Source organism: Piliocolobus tephrosceles, chromosome 9 (assembly GCF_002776525.5).
Source record: "Piliocolobus tephrosceles isolate RC106 chromosome 9, ASM277652v3, whole genome shotgun sequence".
NCBI classification, from domain to species: Eukaryota; Metazoa; Chordata; class Mammalia; order Primates; family Cercopithecidae; genus Piliocolobus; species Piliocolobus tephrosceles.
Genome location: NC_045442.1, coordinates 30,078,639 through 30,099,236, shown reverse-complemented (window position 1 = coordinate 30,099,236; position 20,598 = coordinate 30,078,639). Strand labels below are relative to the sequence as shown.

Here is a 20,598-nt window from a genome sequence, read left to right as displayed (position 1 = left end):
GTGCTGGATGGTGGGAAGGGGCATTCCAAGTGAGGAGAAGGCAGGAACCAAGGTGAGAGGGAGGCTGGTGTCTGGGTGTGGGGCCATAGGAAGGCCAGGCTGGGCATGTGCGAGGGGTTGGTGGGCAAGGGGCCAGCTGGGTGTGTTAAAAGGCAGGCAGGCTGCGGAGGCTGACTCTTAACAGCCTCCAGAGCGTCTTTTTTTGGCCTCGATTTCCTCATCTGTAAAATGGGCATACACATACACTGATCTCTTAGGGTTGTCGTGAGCACTGAACAAGTTAAATGCGTCACATGATCAGGGCAGTGCGGAGCACGCAGTAAGACCTCGTGTTTGCTGTTATTATGATCATTATCCTGCAAAAAGAGTTTGGCTTACTTTCTCCTTGTCAGACTGACTTAGCTTCCCGCCCCCATGGAACTGGGTATGTGTGCCAGGAAGTGTGTGTGTGTACGTGTGACTCTGCACAGCCACAAGCTGGCATGTGCCTGTGGAAAGTCGGCTGCCTTGTGTGGACTCGGGTGTCGTGACTTCTCCCAGAAGTCTTGGGCATGCCTTTGGCTCGGAGGAGGTTCCGCAGGCTGGGTTTGCTCTCCCACCCAGATCCTGCCCAGCCCTCTGCTGATGACTCTAGGTCAGGCCTGAATGGCCCTCCTTGTTCTCCTAACCCCTTCCCCAGACCCACTCAGAAGTGGGAGCAGCAGGGTCTTGAGCTGTGGGTTCAGGACCCAGTCCAGTCACTTACAGGGCCCAGGTCTCTGAGTTCCATCTGCTGTGGGGCAGCCTCTACGTTTCCTGTGGCTCCTTCTTCAGCCCCTACCCCTCTGTCCTCCCACCGGCCCACTGGCTTTCTCTTCCCTCCCAGTCCTTTCCCTGGAGTCCGAGATCCCAGACCTTGAGGACAGGGGCTGGGGTCCAGGCCAGGGCCAGGGAGGAGGGTGCTGTCCTGTTGTCCTGGTAGAGTCCCCTGAGCTTGTGTTGGATGGTGACATTGTCCCTCAGACATGGCCTGAGTCCTGGTCCTGCCTGTGACCTGCTGGGTAACCTCAGGCAAGCTCCTTAGCCTCTTAGAACCTCCACTTTCTTCTCTATAAAACAGATATCATCATAGCCGCTGCCACCCACACAGTTCCTGGTGCACAGTGCATGCTCACTGCATGGCAGCTGCTCTCTTGATGATGATCTGGGCTGCCGGCATGCCTGCCCAGGGCTGGAGGGGCCTGTCATGCCAGCCTCCCTCTTCCCCCTCTGTCCACACCTTTCCCTCTTCCCTGAGTGTGGGGTGCCAGTGTCCACCTTAAGATTTCTCTAGAAACTTTGTGAGTCTGTGGAAGCAGTCATGTGTTGAGTGTGTACATTGAGAGGTGTGTATGTAACCATGTGAGTACATGTCTGGTGGGCAGTAGATGGCTGAGTGTGCTCAGTGGTGAATGCTCCCAAGTGCCTGTGAGCCCACAGTGCACATCTGTGTGACAGGATGCAGAAGAATAGTGCAGGTCTGTGTTGGGGTGTGGTGTGTGTGTATGTGTATGTACATGATTAAAGGGACAGGTTGGTGTGGGGGGAAAAGCCTGGATTCTGGTGCTGTACTGCCTGGGTTTGCATCCCAACCTTGCCACCTTTTAGGTGAGCAGCCTCTCTTTGTCTCGGTTTTCTCATCTGTAAGACCATCATCATCATCTTAGAGATGGTACCTGTTGATAATGACTGTAATACTGACCTCATCATTCAGCCTGTGAGGACCAAAGGAGTTAATACTTGCAAAGCCTTTGGAACAGAGCCTGGAAGAAGACAGAAACGGTGTTAGCACTTGATGAACAGCTCCATCAGCTTGATTGTGAACCTCTTGAGGGCAAGGAGAATGTCTGTTTTGCCTCCCAGGGGGTCTGCTCCTGACCTAGCAGGACCTCTGCATATAGTAGGTGAATGAGGCTGGTGAATGGATGGCTGTCGGCCTGGGCGTTCAGGGAGGGGTGTGTGTGTCACTGCATCCCTGAGATGGGGCTGTGTGTGATGGGGATGTGTGTGCGGGTGCGCGCCTCTGCTCGCTTTCTGGAGCTCGCTGCTATTTCAGGAAGCCTCCAGTCTCCTCCTCCTCATGTAAATAAACATGACAGATCCCATCGGCTGTACCAGCGCGGGAGGTGGGGAGGCTGGAGTGGGTGGGAGCGGGGAGGCGGCGGCCGGAGGGGTGTGCGTGCTGCGTGCGCGTGTGGCCGGCTGGCCGCGGGCGGGCGGCGTGCGCGTGTGCGGGAGGGGGCGCGTGGGGCGCGTGGGGGCGCGGGAGGGGCCTTGGCCCTGCCATGCCGGTCTCCGCCCGCGGGGGAGGGGACGGGGGAGGGGGAGGGGAGCAGCCGGCCGGGGCGACTCAGTGACGAGCCGGCCGGCCCAGCAGAGGTGGCTGCACTGCCCGCCGCCCGAGATGGGGGGACAGATCACCCGGAGCACTCTCCATGGTAAGGCCCCGCGGATGCCTGCGGGCCCGCCCACCTTAGCCCGGAGACCGGGTGGGGAGGCCCGCCGGAGGGGCGCTGGGGCTGAGGGCTTGGTCATGCCCCTACCTCTTCACTCCATGGGGGGTCTGGGGCTGTGTGAGGGACACCTTTTGGTGGTGGGCACTGGGGTGGGGGCAGCAAGGGAGCTGGGTAGAGCGGGAAGAGGGGTGCCTTCCCTGACAGTGGCGCCTCCCACTGATGGTGGGAGTCAGACAGCTGAGGCTCCCCACAAAGTCTCCTTGTCCTCTTACCTCCATGTCCTCTTACCAAGGTGCTGACTAGTCCCCAAGTGGGATGCGAGGTCCTGGGTGTCCCTACCCGCCTCTCCCGGGACAGAGGCAGCCACAGTTAGATAGCTAGGGGGACCTGCTTGTCGGCCCTGGGATGTGGGCCTTGGAGGTGGTGCTGTGTTCTCTGCTGGAGCCCCGCAAAGACGTGTGGGCACCCACATGTGTGCCGAGTGTGCAAGTGTGCCTTTGCTCGTGAGTAGGCACTGAAGGTGCCTGTGGGTGTGCACCTGTGCTGGCTTGTGCCTAAGCACATGGGTGTGCAAGTGACAGCACCCCACAGTGCCTGACCTCGCTTCTCCAAGTGTGTGCTCTGTGGGGGAGGCCAGCGAACTTCTGAGCCCTGCAGGTCACGTCCACAGTCAAACAGACCCACAGCCTGGAGCTGAAGGGGTGAAAGAGAGGGGGGCCACTGGCTGGCTCCCCATTTGCCGAGCTCCTGCTTGCTCCAACCCCTGTCCTCTTGTTCCCCTAGCTCTAGTACTGTGGTCTGGGGAGCGCCATGGCGGATGTGGCAACAGACCCAGAGAGGAGAAGCCTCCCTAGGGACTTGCGTGTCTTCCCTGGGCCCTGGGAACTGGGGTTCCTTTACACACTGGCCAGAACAGCACGGGCTGACCTTGGGGAGTCCCTGATGCACTCCCCTATGTCCCCTGCTCCCTGCTTGGACGGGGTATTAGGAGGTGGGACAGTGTCCATCTGCCGAGTCCAGTGGGCACTGAGAGCCTGGGAGAGGCTCAGGAAGGAGGGTGGTGGCAGGAGCGCGTGGGCAGCTGCAGCCGGAACTGGTGACCAGGTGGCTTCTCCCTTCCAGGCTCTGGACTTTGGGAGAGTAATTTCTAATTAAAAAAGAAAAAAGACAGGGAAAGATGTGGGAAAAGCAAATGATTGGCTCTCTTAAAAGGAAATGAATTCTGTCCTGGGTTTGGAGGGCTAAGTGACAGATGGAAGGCCCTGGAAGACACATAATCCGGAGCCAGGCCAGGGGCACTGCCAGTGGCCTGGGCCTTGGCCGGAGACTTGGATTGGGCTGACCTGGGCCTGGCCTTGCCTGTCTGTGGGGTGGGGGTTCTTCTCAGGGCTTGCTGGCCCTGGTGGGGCCTGTTGGCAGAGGGTCTGGAGCCGACTGGCATTTTCCACTGGAGTCAGACTTGGGCAAGCCTGTGGTCTGTGAAGGACAGAGAGGCCCTCAGAGCAGGCTCAGGACACACTACACTGTCCTCCAGCTGGAGCACAGGCTCCTTAGAGGGTGAGGACCTGAGACCACCCTAGCTCATGCTCTGGGAGTGGGTGGATGTGTTTTGTAAGGAAGGCAAATGTCTTCCTGAGCCTCAGTTTTCTCACCTGTCAATGAGACTAGTAATAGCACCTTCCTCCTAAGACTGCTGTGCAGGCCAGGTCCGGTGTTCACGCCTGCAATCCCAGACACTTTGGAGGCTGAGGTGGGAGGACTGCTTGAGCCCAGGAGTTTGAGACCAGCCTGGGCAACATAGCGAGACCTCATCTCAAGAAAAAAAGAAAACAAGATTATTGTGAGGATTACATGAATCATGTGAGCAGAGAACTCAACATGGGGAAAATCAAGAGGGCTTGGAAAGGCGTCCTGGGCCCCGGGTCATATTCCCTCCCTCTCATTTGTCCCATTTCCCTGGAGGCAGGAGGATCACTTGGGGTGCTCTGAGAACTCTAGGAATTGGGCCTGCAGGCAAGGTGGCCATCAGTGAGCGCTCGTCAAATGCCCCATCTGCCTTGGCCTCCACCCTTTTGCCAGGACTGCCCTCCCAGGTGGGGCCTCCTCTAAGCTGGCCCTGGCCTTTGCCATTGCACAAGTAGAGGGGACAGGAGTTGGAAGGACTGGAGAGGGAGTGTTTGCCTATGCCCATACAGCCAACCCCCACCCCCATCAGAACCCTTGCATATGCGTCCTCACGTACCCATGCCCATGTGTGCCCACACCTGTACCCACGCCCTGGCTGCCCCAGCAGCTCTGGTTTCACCTTCTTCTGGGAAATGAGCTGGGGCCAGCGTGAGACACAGGGGTTTGCTCCTTCCTAGGGGTGCCGTAGCCTGTAGCCGGGCTCCTGAAGGCACATTGAAATGGTTCTTGATTATATTTTTCTTCTCTTTTTCTTTTCTTTTCTTTTTTTTTTTTTTGAGACGTAGTCTCGCTCTGTCGCCCAGACTGGAGTGCAGTGGCACGATCTCAGCTCACTGCAACTTCCGCCTCCTGAGTTCAAGCAATTCTCTGCCTCAGCCTCCTGAGTAGCTGGGATTATGGGCACCTGCCACCATGCCCAGCTAATTTTTTGTATTTTTAGTAGAGATGGAGTTTCACCATGTTGTACAGGCTGGTCTTGAACTCCTGACCTCGTGATCCACCCGCCTCAGCCTCCCAAAGTGCTGAGATTACAGGCATGAGCCACTGCGCCTGGCTGATTGTATTTTCTTTAGGGCCTTGGACTTTGGGCTTGTTTCAGGCCAAACATTTTAGATTGCTGCGTTAAAGTGGGTGAGGGGAGGGCGACAGAGGAGGACCCAGGACTCTGTATGTGTGTCGGGGGTTATCTAATTGTGTGTTTTGTTTGTGGATGTGTTTTGGCTCTCTGAGCTTCTGATGTCAACAGATGTGTATCTGTGTTTTAGATCTCTGTGTACCTGTGTGATGTGTCTGTAACTGTGGATTGAAGCGACTGTGTGTTGCCGTGTCTATGTTTCCATGCGGGGGCAGCCACATCTGTGGTCCTCTGTGCCTGTGCCATGCCTCTGTGTGTGTGTGTGTGTGTGTGTGTGTGTGTGTAGTGCGGCTGGTGGTGAGGAGTCGGGCTCCTCTGGGACCAGCCTGGCAGGACACCCATGGGGAAATGAATTCCCGTTTGGAAAATGGTTTCAGTGGTTACATGCTTGATCTCTTCCATACGGCAGGTTTCCAGAGCTGCTCCCAGTCTTGAGGGCGGGCTGACAGGGGTGGGAAGGGGAGTGCGAAGAGGGAGACAGCAGTGACACTGGGAGGCCTCCCTCCTCTCGCCTCTGCTGTCCTCTCTTCTTCCTTTCCCCCCACCTTCCTCCTTCACCTCCCTTCAATGCTCCCTCAGGGCAAGGAATGGACCCCTTGCTGACGGCTGATGTGTAGGTGACACACGCACATGCACCCAGACATACATGTCACCCTCAGGTTAGTCTCTGGGTTTAACAAGCCTGAGTGTCAGAGAATGCTGGTGTACAGGGACCTGAGACATTGGCTCCCACCCCCTCCTGTCACAGAGGGAGAGGCTGCGGCCAGGAAAGAGAAATGGCTAACTGAGGCCACACAGCTGGTGCCTCAGTGGGGAAGCCAGGCCTTCTTCCTTCTGCAGCCAGTCCCCTACTTACCCTTCTTGGGTTCCTTAATCCTCAAGCAGGCAGCAGTGGAGAAGGCATCCAGTGGCCTTGTGAGATTAGCAGAGGGAGCCACCCATCTCCTGGCAGCAGCTCTGGGGGCTTAGGCCAAGGGGAGCTCTGGAGCTTGAAGGTGCACACCTCCACACCCCGCTCCTGCCTGCGGACTCCAGGAAGGTGGGCATCGGGTCACTCTAGCTCTGTGTTCCCTTACCTCAGCCTGGCGCCTGGCACACGGTGGCTCCCAGCAGATGCTGGGTTAGTGGGTAGTGGGGAAGAGTGTGGGGTGGACAGAGGCCCTTGCCTGCTGGACGGCAGGGCAGTTGGAGCTGAAGGTGGCCTGAGGGGGTGGGTGGGGGAACCATCAGGGAGGTGAGGCCAGGGCTGGGCAGTGAGGCCAGGCAGTATTTGGAGAGGAAGGGAAGGAGGAGCAATTACTCTCCGGGAGAGTTTGAATCCTGTTCTGCTCTTGCTGGCTGTGTGACTTTGGGTCAGTCCCTTCATCTGCTTGTGTCTCAGTGTCCACTTCTGTAAATTGGGAAGGGTAAGTTACATAGTAAGCACTCCACAGAGTGTGCTTTTATGAAGGTTTTTGTGGAGGCTCCTCTAGGCCTGTGTGTGCTTGCCAGCGCATACACACACGTGCACATACACACACATGCACATGCACACACATGCGCACGCACATGCGCACACATACATGCGTGCACGCACACATCACATACATGCACACTCAGGTGCACACACATACACACATGTACGCACACATACGCATATATACACACACGCACATGCACACATATACACAATGCACGCACACATTCATGCACACATACACACACAGCCACAAGTGCACACATAAACACACTCACACACACATACACATACACGCATGCACACACACACACTCACCTGCTGCCTCTGTGTCCCCCAGCCCTTCTGGGCCTGCACAACAGTGCTTGTGTCTGCCATGAGGCACACCTGCCATCTGTGTGTGTGCACGCGTGTACACATGCATGACTATGGATTTGATATGGGGAACTAGGGGTGCTGATGTTACTGGGCTGCGCTTCCCCCCATTCTCCAGGCCTGGCCTGGGGGGTTTGGGGAGATGCTGGGAGGACAGGGACAGGGATTGGGAGCTGAGCCCTGAAGAGTTAACATTTGGAGTCCCCTCCTGGAATCTTGAGGTGGGACACAAGAGGGAGAGGAGGAGGACTGGTCCTCTTCCCAGCAGTGAGGAATTGGGAGTCACAGCTGTATACATCTCTGGCTGCTAGAAATGTCAGTATGGGGATGTTGCAGAGTGAGAGAGAGCAAGAGGCTCAGTTGGGGATTAACTTGGCTACGAAGGTGCCTGTCTTGCCCGTTCCCTACCACTTTCTTTCACCCACCCTGTCATGATAGGTTCATTCATCTTCCAGGGAGCAGCAGGACCTACTGTTCCTATGCCAGGCGCTCTGTGGGAGGTGCTAGGGTGCTAACATGGCCCCCACCCTGGGCATGCACGGGGGCTGCGGTGTTCATGGAGAAACTGACTTAGGAGGAGGGAGGGGACTGAGCATGCCAGTCAGCTAGCTGGGATCCATGGAGGAACCTCTGCACAGTGCAAGAGATCTGAGTTCAGAGCCCAGCTCTGCCACTTACCAGCTATGTGACTTTGGGCCAAGTTATTACCTCTCAGAGCCTCTGTTTCCTTATCTGTGAAATGGAACTATTGATACTGTTTTAGTCATCTATTGCCGCTTAACAAATTATTCCAAAACTTAGCAGCTTAAAACAACAAACATTTAATGCTCTCCCAGTTTCTGTGGCTCAGGAATCTCTGTGCTGTTTAGCTAGGTGCCTCTGGCTTCATGTCTGTCGTGAGGTTGCAGTTACATTGTTGGCTATGGCTGCATCAAAAGGCTTGCCAAACTTACTCATGTGGCTATGGGCAGTCCTTGGTCCCTTGCCAAATGGGCTTCTCCACGGAGTGGCCCTACACCATGGTGGCTGGCTTCCCCCTGAGGGAGCAATTTAGGAGAGGCAAGAGAGTAACCAAGATGGGAGCCACAGTCTTTTTATAACCCAGTCTTGGGTGTGACATTCCATTACTTCCTCTGTATTCTTTTTTTTTTTTTTTTTTTTGAGATGGGAGTCTCACTCTTGTCACCCAGGCTAGAGTGCAGTGGTGTGATCTCAGCTCACTACAACCTTCTCGGCTCACTACAACCTCCACCTCCCTGGTTCAAGCAATTCTTCTGCCTCAGCCTCCCGAGTAGCTGGGATTACAGTGCCCGCCACCATACCCGGCTAATTTTTTTTTGTATTTTTAGAAGAGACAGGGTTTCACCATGTTGGCCAGGCTGGGCTCGAACTCCTGACCTCAGGTGATCCACCTGCTTCGGCCTCCCATAGTGTTGGGATTATAGGCGTGAGCCGCTGCACTGGCCACTTCCTCTGTATTCTATTCATTTGAAATTACATGTTAGGCCCAACCCACGCTTAAGGGGAAGGGGTCATACAAGGGCCTGAAGGCCAAGAGGTGGATTCAGGGATTGTTGGGGCAGTTACATTGCAGTTAGGTTGCAGTTACATTGTTGGCTGTGGCTGCATCAAAAGGCTTGCCAAACTTACTCATGTGGCTATGGGCAGTCCTTGGTCCCTTGCCAAATGGGCTTCTCCACGGAGTGGCCCTACACCATGGTGGCTGGCTTTGTAGGGGCTGTTCCCATAGATACCTGCCTTGCAGGGATTGGAGGGTGTGATCAGGTTGTGTATGAAGGGCAAACGCTGCCGCATTTGATACACAGGAAAGAATCAACCCTCATGGCCTTCCTTATCTGATTCTTTTCTACTGCTGGCAAGTGAGGAGCTATTGAAGGTTCTTGAGCAGGCAGGCTATAGTCAGGCATGCTAGGCAGGGAAGGGAGCTGCTCCCTTTATTCCATTCTTTTTCTAATTTCTCCACTGGACACCAGAAAGGGCAAGGCACAAAATGGGTGCTGCCTGAACTCCTGCCAATTCATCAGTAGATAGAAGAATCAAACACTAGCAATTCATTCAGCAACTTTTATTGAGAACCTGTTGTGTGCTGTGAACTAGGCTATGGGGAAACAGCAGTAAAAAAGACAATGGGGCTGGGCACCGTGGCTTATGCCTGTAATCCCAGCATTTTGGGAGGCCTAGGTGGGCAGATCATGAGGTCAGGAGTTTGAGACCAGCCTGACCAACATGGTAAAACCCCGTCTCTACTAAAGATAGAAAAATTAGCCAGGCGTGGTGGCTTGTGCCTGTAATCCCAGCTACTCAGGAGGCTGAGGCAGGAGAATCTCCTGAGCCTGGGAGGCGGAGGTTGCAGTGAGCCCAGATTAGGCCACGGCACTCCAGCCTAGGTGACAGAGCCAGACTCGGTCTCAAAAAAAAGAAAGTGGTCTCTGCCCTGGGGAGGCTCACAGTCCGTCAGGGGGGTAGACAGGCACAAATAACCCTGCAGCCTTTCCCGGTGCAGTGCTACTCTGCAGAACACAGAAGCTGATGGGAGTGACTTCTCAACTCTCCTGAGGATGGCGTAGAACCAAAACCATTCTGGATGCAGAAGAGACAAGTCAATGCATTGCATACAACAAGTGCCTTGGGGTATCTGGGCTTAATCTTGTGTAAGAACCAGAGTTGGGAAAGGCTGCTTGGTGATGGGTGCTCCGTTAGGGGGCTTATGGGGTCCTCAGAGGTCCATAGTAAGGCCCCTAACCTAGTCTGGAAAAAATCTACGTCTGAAGGATGCATGAGAAAGGCAGATACATAGGTGGGAAGGAGGAAGGAAAGGTTGCCAGCACAGAAGTGGGCTTGGGCCAAGCCTGGAAATCAGAGGCAGGTGTGGGAGGTAGAGGCCCCTTTAGGGAACGCAAAGAAGTTTAATTCTGCCCAGTTTTACAATCATCTCTGTCCCCCAAGTTCCATCCCCACCTGTCCATCTCCCACCAGGAGTCAGGCATCCCCAGCTTTCCAACCATTCTCCTAAATCCTTTCTCCCAGAGCCCTGTTCAGTTAATGGAGATAAGCGAGTCCAAATCAGGACCACCCTGGCAATCTGAGATTAGGACGTTTGGGGTAAAATAAGACTGAAGTTCCTGGTCTCCCACTGGGCTGAAATGAGCCGATCATTTCCTACAGTGGTTATGTTTGCTTTTATGTTTTTAAAAAAGACCTTATGTTGAGATCAAGTGTTAAAGTTTGCAAAATTCTTTCACATCTGTAAATTTACCCGGGCATCACTACAGCCTAGAGAGGTGGGCAGGGCAGCTATGATGAGCTTCATTTTACAGAGAAATAAATCAAGGGCCAGAGAGGTGAAGCAACTTGTCCAAAGTCACACAGCAAGTCTGTGTCCTGGTCAGGGTTTGAACCCAGGGACTCTTGCCTCCAATGCTCATTCTCTGTGCCTCGCTCCACCGCCCAGAAAGTGAGACAAGACTGTCTCTTGGATGAAGATGATGATGCCAGCACTGGTATTCAGGACCATGGGTTCAAAATAAGATGATCTTGGATGCAGTGGGCTTTAGCTGGGCCTTGAAAGATGGGTGGGGTTTGGAGAGGCGCAGGTGAGGCAGAGGGAATGGCTTGAGCAAAGGTGTGGGGGTAGAAAGCAGAGTGATATAAATAGGAATAATAATAATAGCAACTACTTGCTGAATTTTACGTACATCATCTATTTGAATCCTCACAAGAATCCCATGAAGGCCTGCCATGACCCCATTTTACAGATGAGGAAAGTGAGGCTCCCAGAGGTCTTACAGTTAGTGACAGAGCTGCCTCGTTTGGAGGCAGCCAGCCCTGGGTTCAGATCTGGGTTCCTCACTCAATGTGTAAACCTAACTTCAGAGGATCTGTGCCAGAGTGGCGTTGGGGGCATAAATCAAGACACTGCCCTTGAAGCCATGAGAGGCTGGGCACTGGCGTCAGTATCAGTGCCTCCGCTCTTGGCTGGGGTGGTGAGCTCCCCCCATCTCTCCTTGGCAGCCCAGCTGAGACCAGCCTAGGGCATCTGGGGCTCTGCCAGTGCTTCTGGGGCAGAGCTTGGTGGGGGCCATGGGGAGGTCACTCTGGAGGCTATGTGTGTCCAGGCGTCTGCCCCGGGACCCCGCTGAGAGGCAGGAATGTGGTCCGCCAGCTGAGGGTCACCCAGAGGGCTGGCCAGGCTTGTGTGTCTGGCAGCTCATAAATGCCCAGGAGGAATGAGGCTGTCGGGGGAGTTTCCACCATGTCAGCAGCAGCCTCGCCTGAGGAGGGTGCCCCCACTGGGGCTCCCAAGAAGCCTGTAAACCTGTCACTTGAGGGCCCTCCCTGGGAGCTCTGCTGAGAGCCAGGTGGCACAACTGGGGCTCCATCCAGTTGTGTGTGTCCCTGGTGGAGCAGCTGTGCAGCCCACACACACCCCATTTTGAGGCCCTTTGCTGCAGCTGCTCCCCCAGCGCCCAGCCCCTCCTGCACACAACCTTCCCCGAAGTGCCTGCCATCTTGGACTCAAGGCGAAAAGGAGCTCTAGTACCAGAGGCTGAGTAGGGTAAAGGACCCTAGATGTGGCCTTGGAAGACCAGGGTTCAAGTCCCAGTTCTGCCACATAACTGCTGTGTGACCACAAGTGAGTTGCTTAACCATTCTGAATCCAACTCCTTCATTCGTAGAATAGGGACCTTAAAGAGTCATAGTCCCGGTGCTGGGAGGGATCCTGTTGGATAGTGTAGGGAGGAAGCCCCACCCCCTGCTGCCCCCTCTGGACCCTTGGCATCAGAGCTATGTCCAAAGTTCATTCTCATTTTGCTTTCCGCTCGCCACCCCACTCCCTGCCCCCAATATTTTAATGCCAGCCGGGATGGAGGAGGGGGTAGCAGGAGCAGGATCAGCCGCAGTGGGGGAGGAGGGGGTCACCCTGCTGAAGGCTTCACGTTGGACACTCATAGTCCATGAGAACAGCGCCCCCTAGAGGAGTGTTGGGCAGAGCGCATCGTGGCCCCTGCCCTGGTTCATAAGAGTGGCGAGGCCTGAGTTAGGGCTGTAGCCGTAGGGTGAACAAGAGAGGACAGAACTCAGGTGTGCTTATTCCTGAGGCAGGACTGGTAGATTGGGTGAGGGGTGCTCAGGGGCTCCCCTGGAGCCAGGAGCAGGGCGGGGCAGGTCAGGAGTGCAGCTGGGGCCTGCCACATGACAGGAGCCCACAGTTCATGGCAGGAAGTGCCCAGCACACCAGAGAGGGTTTTCAAGTGGTCTCCCCAGAGGTGGCTTGGTGGGCGATGATCACACAGCGAGCTGAGTACAGAGAGAAGGGGCTGAGGATAGCTGCTCAGGGCAGGCCTGGCCTCCATGGCTGCCCCGACGACCTGTTCACACTGTTGGCAGAAGACAGGCATGGTAGTCAGTGGGTGGGGCTTTGCAGCTACCAAAGTGCTCTCTCTCCATACCTGGGGCAGGGAACCCCTGTTCTGTTTCATAGCTGTGGAAGGAACTTAAGGGTTAGGGTGACAGGTCCAACCAAGCACTGGGGGTCTTCTGGTAGATGGCCACATCCAAGGCACTGCACAGGGTGAGCTGATGGCGGTGCCATGGTGGTGAGAAAGTGCAGCCTCTCTTCACTCCGTCTGAATGACGATGTGACTTGTTAGTTGTATTATAGATTTTATTTTTTAATTTAATTTAATTTTTTGTTTGAGACAGGGTCTTGCTCTGTTGCCCAGGATAGAGTGCAATGGTGCTACCACGGCTCACTGCAACCTTCCGGGCTCAAGTGATCCTCCCGCCTTAGCCACCTGAGCAGCTGGACTGCAGGTGTGCACCACCACGTCTGGCTAAGTTTTGTAGGTTTTTTTTTTTTTTGTAGATTTTTTTTTTTTTTTTTTTTTTGTAGAGAAGGGGTTTTGCCATGTTCCCAGGCTGGTCTCGAACTCCTGGGCTCATGTGATCAGCCTGCCTTGGCCTCCCATAGTGCTGGGATTACACACCTGAGCCACCACACCCAGCCAGCTGTAGCTTTTAAATTGAGGTATCATATGTATATAGTAAAACTTGTCCTTTTCAAGTGTGTAGTTTTGTGAGTTTTGACAATATACAAGTTGTGTAACCACTACCCCAATCTCAAGATATGGAACATTATTTCTTTCTTTTCTTTTTTTTTTTTTAGAGACGGAATCATGCTCTGTCACCCAGGCTGAAGTGCAGTGGTGCTATCATAGCTCACTGCAATCTCAAATTCCTGGGCTCAAGCCATCTTTGCGCTTCAGCCTCCCAAGTAGCTGGGATTACAGGTGTGAGACACCATGCCTGGCTAATTTTTTATTTTTATTTGTACAATGAGATGGGGTCTCACAGTGTTGTCCAGGCTAAGATATGGAGCACTTCTATCACCATAAAAACTTCCTTCCTGCCTCTTTGTAGTCAAATCTCTCCCCTGCTCTCCTTCTCTGATACCTACTGATCTCTGTGTCTCTCTAGTTTTGTCTTTTCCAGAATATCTTACAGATGGAATCGTACAGCATACAGCCCTTTGCATCTGGCTTCTTTTACGTAGCATACTTTTGAGAGCCATTTGTGTGTCTGTGTGTATTAGTGGTTCTGTTCCTTTTTATTGCAGAGTAGTGATTGCATGGAGCTGTCTGCCACATTTTTAACTGTTCACCAGCTGAAGGACGTTTGAGTTTTTTCTAGTTCAGGGTTATCATGAATAAAGCTGCTGTACATTTGTGTGCAGGTCATGTTTTCATTTCTTGTGGGGAAATGCCCAGAAGCGCGAGTGCTGGGACATATGTTAGGCGTTTTTCGCTTCATGAGAAACTGCCAAACCATTCTCAACATTGGCTTTCCAGGTTGTGTCGCGTCGCAGCAGGAATGCAGGAGGGCTGAGGACATGGTTTACATTTCTGTGTTTTGGTGGCATGCATATAAATACATGTATCAATGTATTGCCCTGTAAGTATGCTACATGAGATGCTTTTGGGTGGTACATGAAAGAGCCTTTTTTTCTTTTCTTTCTTTTTTGAGACAGAGTCTTGCTCTGTCGCCCAGGCTGGAGTGCAGTGGTGCCATGTCAGCTCACTGCAACTGTCCGCCTCCTGGGTTTAAGCAATTCTTGTGCCTCAGCCTCCCAAGTGGCTGGGATCACAGGTATATGCCACCCTTCCCAGATAATTTTTGTATTTTTAGTAGAGACGGGGTTTCATCATGTTGGCCAGGCTGGTCTCGAACTCATGACCTCAAGTGATCCGCTTGCCTTGGCCTCCCAAAGTGCTGGGATTACAGGTGTGAGCCACTGCACCCAGCCTGAAAGAATCTTTGTTTTTTTTTTTCATAGTTTATAGGTTATGAGTATTTTTTAATTTGCATTTAAAAAATTTATCCAGCACACCAAATCCATGAATTCTTGGCTATTAATGCCTTTTAATTTTTTAGAGACACACTTGCACTCTGACCCAGGCTGGAATGTGGTAGCATGATCATAGCTCACTGCAGCCTTCAACCCCTGGGCTCAAGGATCCTCCTGCCTCAGCCTCCTGAGTAGCTGGGACTAGTGGGACTCAGTACAGGCACGCACCACCACATTCAGCTAATTTTAAAATTTTTTGTAGAGATGAGGTCTTGCTTTTGTTGCCCAAGCTGGTCTCCAGCTCCTAGGTCTGAAGTGATCCTCCTGCCTTGGCCTCCCAAAATGCTGGGATTACAGGTGTGAGCCACTGTGTCTGGCCTCTTAATGCTTAATGGCCAATAACAAAGATTCTGCAGTCAGATTGCTGGGTTTGGCTTCTAGGTCTGTTTCTTACTGGTTCTGTGACCCTGGGGAAGCCACTTAATCTCCCTGAGGCACATATTTGTCATCTGTAAATTGGTTGATAATAAGTTTAATAGTTATAAGTTTGCCATAAGGGTGAAACCAGTAAGTGTGTGTAAAACTAGTTCAGAGTTTGGCAAATGGCTGCCACTATTATTTGAGGCATATGACCTGTGTGTGATAGGCGTGTGTTGTGTATGTATTGTTCTGCACATCCATGTGTACATAACTGCGTGTGTGTGTCACAGTACATGTGTAAGTGTGTGGTTCCTGGTCTCAGGAATACAGGAGAGGATGAATGGCCTAGGGTTGGGATTACTTTTGTGTGCTCACAGGTGTATGTGTGTGCCCATGAGTGTGTTTTTGGAGCCCACATGCCTGGGTGCACATGGTACCCCTGGCCCAGAGTCCTCCTGGCCCCACCTCCTCTGTCTTTTCTGCTGCCAGCCAGGGTGCTGGGCCTGTGCTGCCCCAGCCCCACCCTCAACCCCTTACCCAACACTGGGATTGGCAGGGGTCCTCTCTGGAAGGGAGCCTTGGGGAATGTCTTCCAGGGACTGGGTCTCTGGCCCCTTGTGTCTCCACTATATTTGTCCAGAGTCAGTGTTTTCTGCGCCTTTACCCAGGGCCCCAGGACCTCGAGTAGGATGGGTGGGAAGGAGGGGAAGCATTTTGAAGAGATTGGTGGCCCTGCAGTTGCTCCATGGATTCAGAGTGGAGGCTGGGGAGGGGGAGCCCCAGAGGAAAGGCTCTCAGCAGCAGCTGGGCTCAGCAGGGTTTTAAAAACTGCTTCAGGGGGGTGTAACTGACATACACTAAACTGCACATGTTTAAAGCATCCAATTTGATGAGTTTTGACATAGTGTACCCCTATGAAATCATTACCACATCAAGATAAGCAACACATAGACCATTGAAAACCACCCATTAAAAAAAAAAAAGACAAGGAACATAGCCACACTGCCAAATGTCGCCTTGTGCTCCTTGGTAATCCTGCCTGTCTCCCCCGACTATCGCAGGCGTCCACTTATCTGCTTTTGTTTTTTCGTTTTGTTTCTTTTGTGTGTGTGTGTGTGTGTGTGTGTGTGTGTTTTGAGACAGTCTTGCTCTGTTTCCCAGGCTGGAATGCAGTGGAACGATCTTGGCTCACTGCAACCTCCACCTTCTGGGTTAAAGTGATTCTCCTGCCTCAGCCTCCCGAGTAGCTTGAACTACAGGTGCCTGCCACCATGCCCGGCTAATTTTTATATTTTTAGTAGAGATGGGGTTTCACCATATTGCCCAGGCTGGTCTCGAACTCTTGACCTCAGGTTATCTGCCCCCTTCGGCCTCCCAAAGTGCTGAGATTACAGGTGTGAGCCATCGTGCCCAGGCCACTTATCTGTTTTTGATCACTACAGCTTCATTTGCACTTTCTAGAATTTGATAAAAAATGGAAGGAGAGGAAGGGTTTTGAAGGGAATGGAAGCCCTGCAGTTGCTCCATGAATCGTGTATTGCTTTGTTTTTAACAGGCTGATTTCACTCACATCATTATTTTGAAATTCACCTATGTTGTTATTCATATCGGTAGTTCATTGCTCTTTACTGCTGAGTAGTATTCTATTGTGCAGATGCACCACGATGTGTTAGCTACCCACACAGCAGGGGTGATTTTTCTCTTATGCTTCCATTTCTACCTCTGGATGCGAACCTCAATAATGTGTGATGTTGCCTTTCACCAGCACATATTTTATGAAACCAAAGTCAAGCTGTGTCTGAGGCTGGCTGGAGCCCAGTGGGCATGTTTTCCAAGCAAGGCACCTGTAGCCAGTGCCACTCTCTGCCCTTCTTCCCAGCGTCCCCTTCCCTGAAATGGCCTCCCCTCCTCTGCACTATCCAGAGGCCATTCAGCTTCTTCCAGGCAGCCTTTCCAGACTATCTGGGTCTCTTCTGAGCATTTCCAGCCTTCATAGCCTGATGGCTTCCAAAGCCCTTGCACTGTTCAGCCGCTCCCGTCTTGTCTCCTTGGTGAGGACAAGGTGAACTCCTCCTCGTACTACCCCTTCCTAGTGAGCCTGGCAGGCAGGAAGCTGCTCTAGAGGGGCCCGGGGGCTCATGCACAGGGTGTCCGGCTGGCCTGGGGCTTTGGAGACTGTTGTCTGGGGCTTCTGGAGAAGAGGGGGATTGGAAATGCAAAGTGGTACAGAAGGATGCAGACCAAAGCCAACACAGCCCGGACGGAGGGCTGGGCCTCTCCCTCTCCCTTCCCTCCCTGTCTTCCATCTCCTTCCTGGAAGCCGCTCCTCCTCCTGTAGGGAGTGGAAGGGTCTGGACAGGCCCAATGCCGAGCTCTTTGCATCATTAAATTCCTGCCTTGGAGGACCAAAATTTGAAACATCCCAGAAGGCCTCTGTCATGTTTTGTGGCTTTCTACGGCTCCACCCACTTCTCCTCCATTCTTCATTGTTCTTTTTCCCCACAATGACAGGATGGGCGGGCTCCACCTCCTGAAGGACAGGGCATGGATCTTGGGGGCCCCACCAGAGTCCCCAGCCCCTGAGGCTGTGTATTAATTAATGCTGCCTGTGCTGCTGAGACTTGTCTTGGAGCCACAGAGTAGAGGCCACCCATTGTGCCAGAGAGGGAAGTGTTGTCTTCCCCAAGGTCACAGAGCCAGTTAGTGACAGCCCCGAGGACAGGATCCATGTATGTTTCATGTCTGTGTCTCCAGTGCTCAGGACAGAGCTTGGTATTCAGCAGATATGTCATAAATATTTATTGAATAAAATAAATAAACAAACCAAGGATGGTGGAGTGCCAGTGAGTGGTGGTGGAGGGCAGTAGTAGAGGCGATGTGCTACCATGGTAGGTGGTGAAAGGCAGAGGGTGTTAAACACTAGTGGGGAGAGGAGGTGGGAGAGGGTGGGGTGGAGGTGGGAGAGGGTGGGGTGGAGGGTGCTGGGGAAGGCTGAGGGGAGAAGTGGTGGGTAGTGAACCAGTAGAGCATGGTGGCAGATGGTGGAGTGGGCGATGGTGAGAGATGGTGGCAAGGGGTGGCAACAGTGCTGGAAGAACTGGGCTCCGGGTGACTTCTGGTCATGCCCAGCCTCTGCCCTTACCTAGGGGACTCTGGTCTGGCTCGTGGACCCGTCAAGCTCTCTGACACTGTGGCCTGTTCCTTTACAGACTCCATCGGGGGCCCCTTCCCCGTCACTTCTCACCGATGCCACCACAAGCAGAAGCACTGCCCAGCGGTGCTGCCTGGTGGGGGGCTCCCAGCCACGCCGCTGCTCTTCCACCCGCACACCAAGGGCTCCCAGATCCTCATGGACCTCAGCCACAAGGCTGTCAAGAGGCAGGCCAGCTTCTGCAACGCCATCACCTTCAGCAACCGCCCAGTCCTCATCTACGAGCAAGTCAGGCTGAAGGTGGGCCTGCCCCCTGCCCCCGCCCCCGCCCCGTGCTTCCTGCTTCCCTCACGGCGTTCCCTGGGCCTCTGGACTCTGCCTGCTGCCACCTCCACCACCACACCCTGCCCCCGCCTTTTCTCTTTGGTGACCCTCTTCCCTCTTCCTTATGCCTTTCTCAACCTCCCTGTGTGACAAGGAAGGAACCGGGAGGGCGGTGGCCGCGGGAACCCCTTGCTGTCTTCCCAGCAGGGAGGGCTCCTGGGAGGGAACCGTGCTGGAATGGTGGGCAGGCTGCTGTGGGATGCTCCAGGGAGTCCACCTGAGGGGGGCTACCCTTGGTCCGATTGACCAAGTGGGAGAGGGTGGGCTGAGGCCACCCCCTGCCACCCAGATCACCAAGAAGCAGTGCTGCTGGAGCGGGGCCCTGCGGCTGGGCTTCACCAGCAAGGACCCGTCCCGCATCCACCCTGACTCGCTGCCCAAGTACGCCTGCCCCGACCTGGTGTCCCAGAGTGGCTTCTGGGCCAAGGCGCTGCCTGAGGAGTTTGCCAATGAGGGCAACATCATCGCATTCTGGGTGGACAAGAAGGGCCGTGTCTTCCACCGCATCAACGACTCGGCTGTCATGCTGTTCTTCAGCGGGGTCCGCACGGCTGACCCGCTCTGGGCCCTGGTGGATGTCTACGGCCTCACGCGGGGCGTCCAGCTGCTTGGTGAGTGCCTGCCCCTCCGGCCCCTTGGTGCAGGGGACACCCCTCAACCTCTGGGCACTGCAGCCTGGCACTGTTCAATCCCATCAGGCGTAGGGACCCCTCTCGTGCCAATGGGAACAGGGGCAGCCCTGGGAGCCTTGGCATGAACTGCAGAGAGCTCTTTTCCTCCAGGCCCATTGCTTTTCAGTGGAACCTGGGTGTGATTTCTGCTCTCTGCAGCCTCTCAGGTGGTGCCTTGGGCAGTGTGCAACCTTCACAATCATAAATGGTGACCTCAAAGACCACCACCCCCAGAAGTAATTAAATTAACCATCACAACCACAGTTCATAGAACACTTACTATGTGCAAGGCACTTCATTCTTGCCTGTTCTCATAGCAACCCTGGGAGGGAGACCCCGTTATTGGGCAGAAACTCAAGTCCAGGGAGGTTGCATCATGGTCCCAGGAGCCATGGCCCTTGAAGGGTAGAGCCAGCCCTGAGTCTCCAGCTCTAAAGCCAGCTGTCAACCCCTGGGCTCTGCAGCCTTCCAGAAGACTGGGTTCCAAGCCCACCCTAGTGCCTTTTGCAGGGATGTTGGATAAAAGGGTAGGATCCAGGGGCAGAAGGCACTGGGGGAGCTAAGACTCTTGGCTGCTCCCCGGCCCCCAGCGTAAGTTAGGCTATTTCAGGAGAGTGAGAGAGCAAGGAGGAGGAGCCTCAGGAAGCAGCCTGGCATGCTCAGGGGCCAGGCTTCCCTGCAATGGCACAAGTACCAGGGCTGGAAGAGGACAGGACAATCTCTGACTTCCTAGGGTCACACAGCAAGTTGGTGGTTAAGGTAGGACTAGAACTCAGGTCACCTGACTCCCAGACCAGGATCCTTCCCACCTGGCTCTCCTTGTGCACAGGCACTCAAGTGCACGTGCGCACATGCAGACTCTGGGCACAAATCAGGCCATCGGCAAACTGGCTTTGCTTCCAGGCAGAGGCTGCGCAAGCCTCGGCTTCCTCATCTGTGAAATGGGTTGGTGGGAAGATTAAGTTCCATCAAGGAGGCTGTGAGTAAAGTGCCCAGCACAGTCTCGGGTACCAAGTATATGCTCAAGCAACACTCTTTCCTTCTGCCATCTCTACCCACCGCTCCCTGCAGAGAAAGAGGCCATGAAAGTGGTTGAAAAACGTTTTTTTCCGGCCGGGCGCGGTGGCTCAAGCCTGTAATCCCAGCACTTTGGGAGGCCGAGACGGGCGGATCACGAGGTCAGGAGATCGAGACCATCCTGGCTAACACGGTGAAACCCCGTCTCTACTAAAAATACAAAAAAAAAAAAAACTAGCCGGGCGAGGTGGCGGGCGCCTGTAGTCCCAGCTACCCCGGAGGCTGAGGTAGGAGAATGGCGTAAACCTGGGAGGCGGAGCTTGCAGTGAGCTGAGATCCGGCCACTGCACTCCAGGCCGGGGAACAGAGCAAGACTCCGTCTCAAAAAAAAAAAATAAATAAAAATAAAAAAAAAATAAAAATTAATCAAAATGAACTATTTGGCCCAAAAACAAAGTTAATT

General features: G+C 53.8%; 1 protein-coding gene across 1 annotated transcript in view; it reads left to right on the top strand.

The window, feature by feature from the left end:
• Window positions 1-20,598, top strand: part of NEURL1 (neuralized E3 ubiquitin protein ligase 1) — a 102,900-nt gene that overhangs the window by 53,789 nt on the left and 28,513 nt on the right. Inside the window, exons 2-3 of the mRNA XM_023206565.3 lie at window positions 18,122-18,363; window positions 18,737-19,058. Coding sequence (XP_023062333.1) covers window positions 18,122-18,363; window positions 18,737-19,058 — 564 coding nt within the window. The remainder of the gene's footprint in view (window positions 1-18,121; window positions 18,364-18,736; window positions 19,059-20,598) is intronic.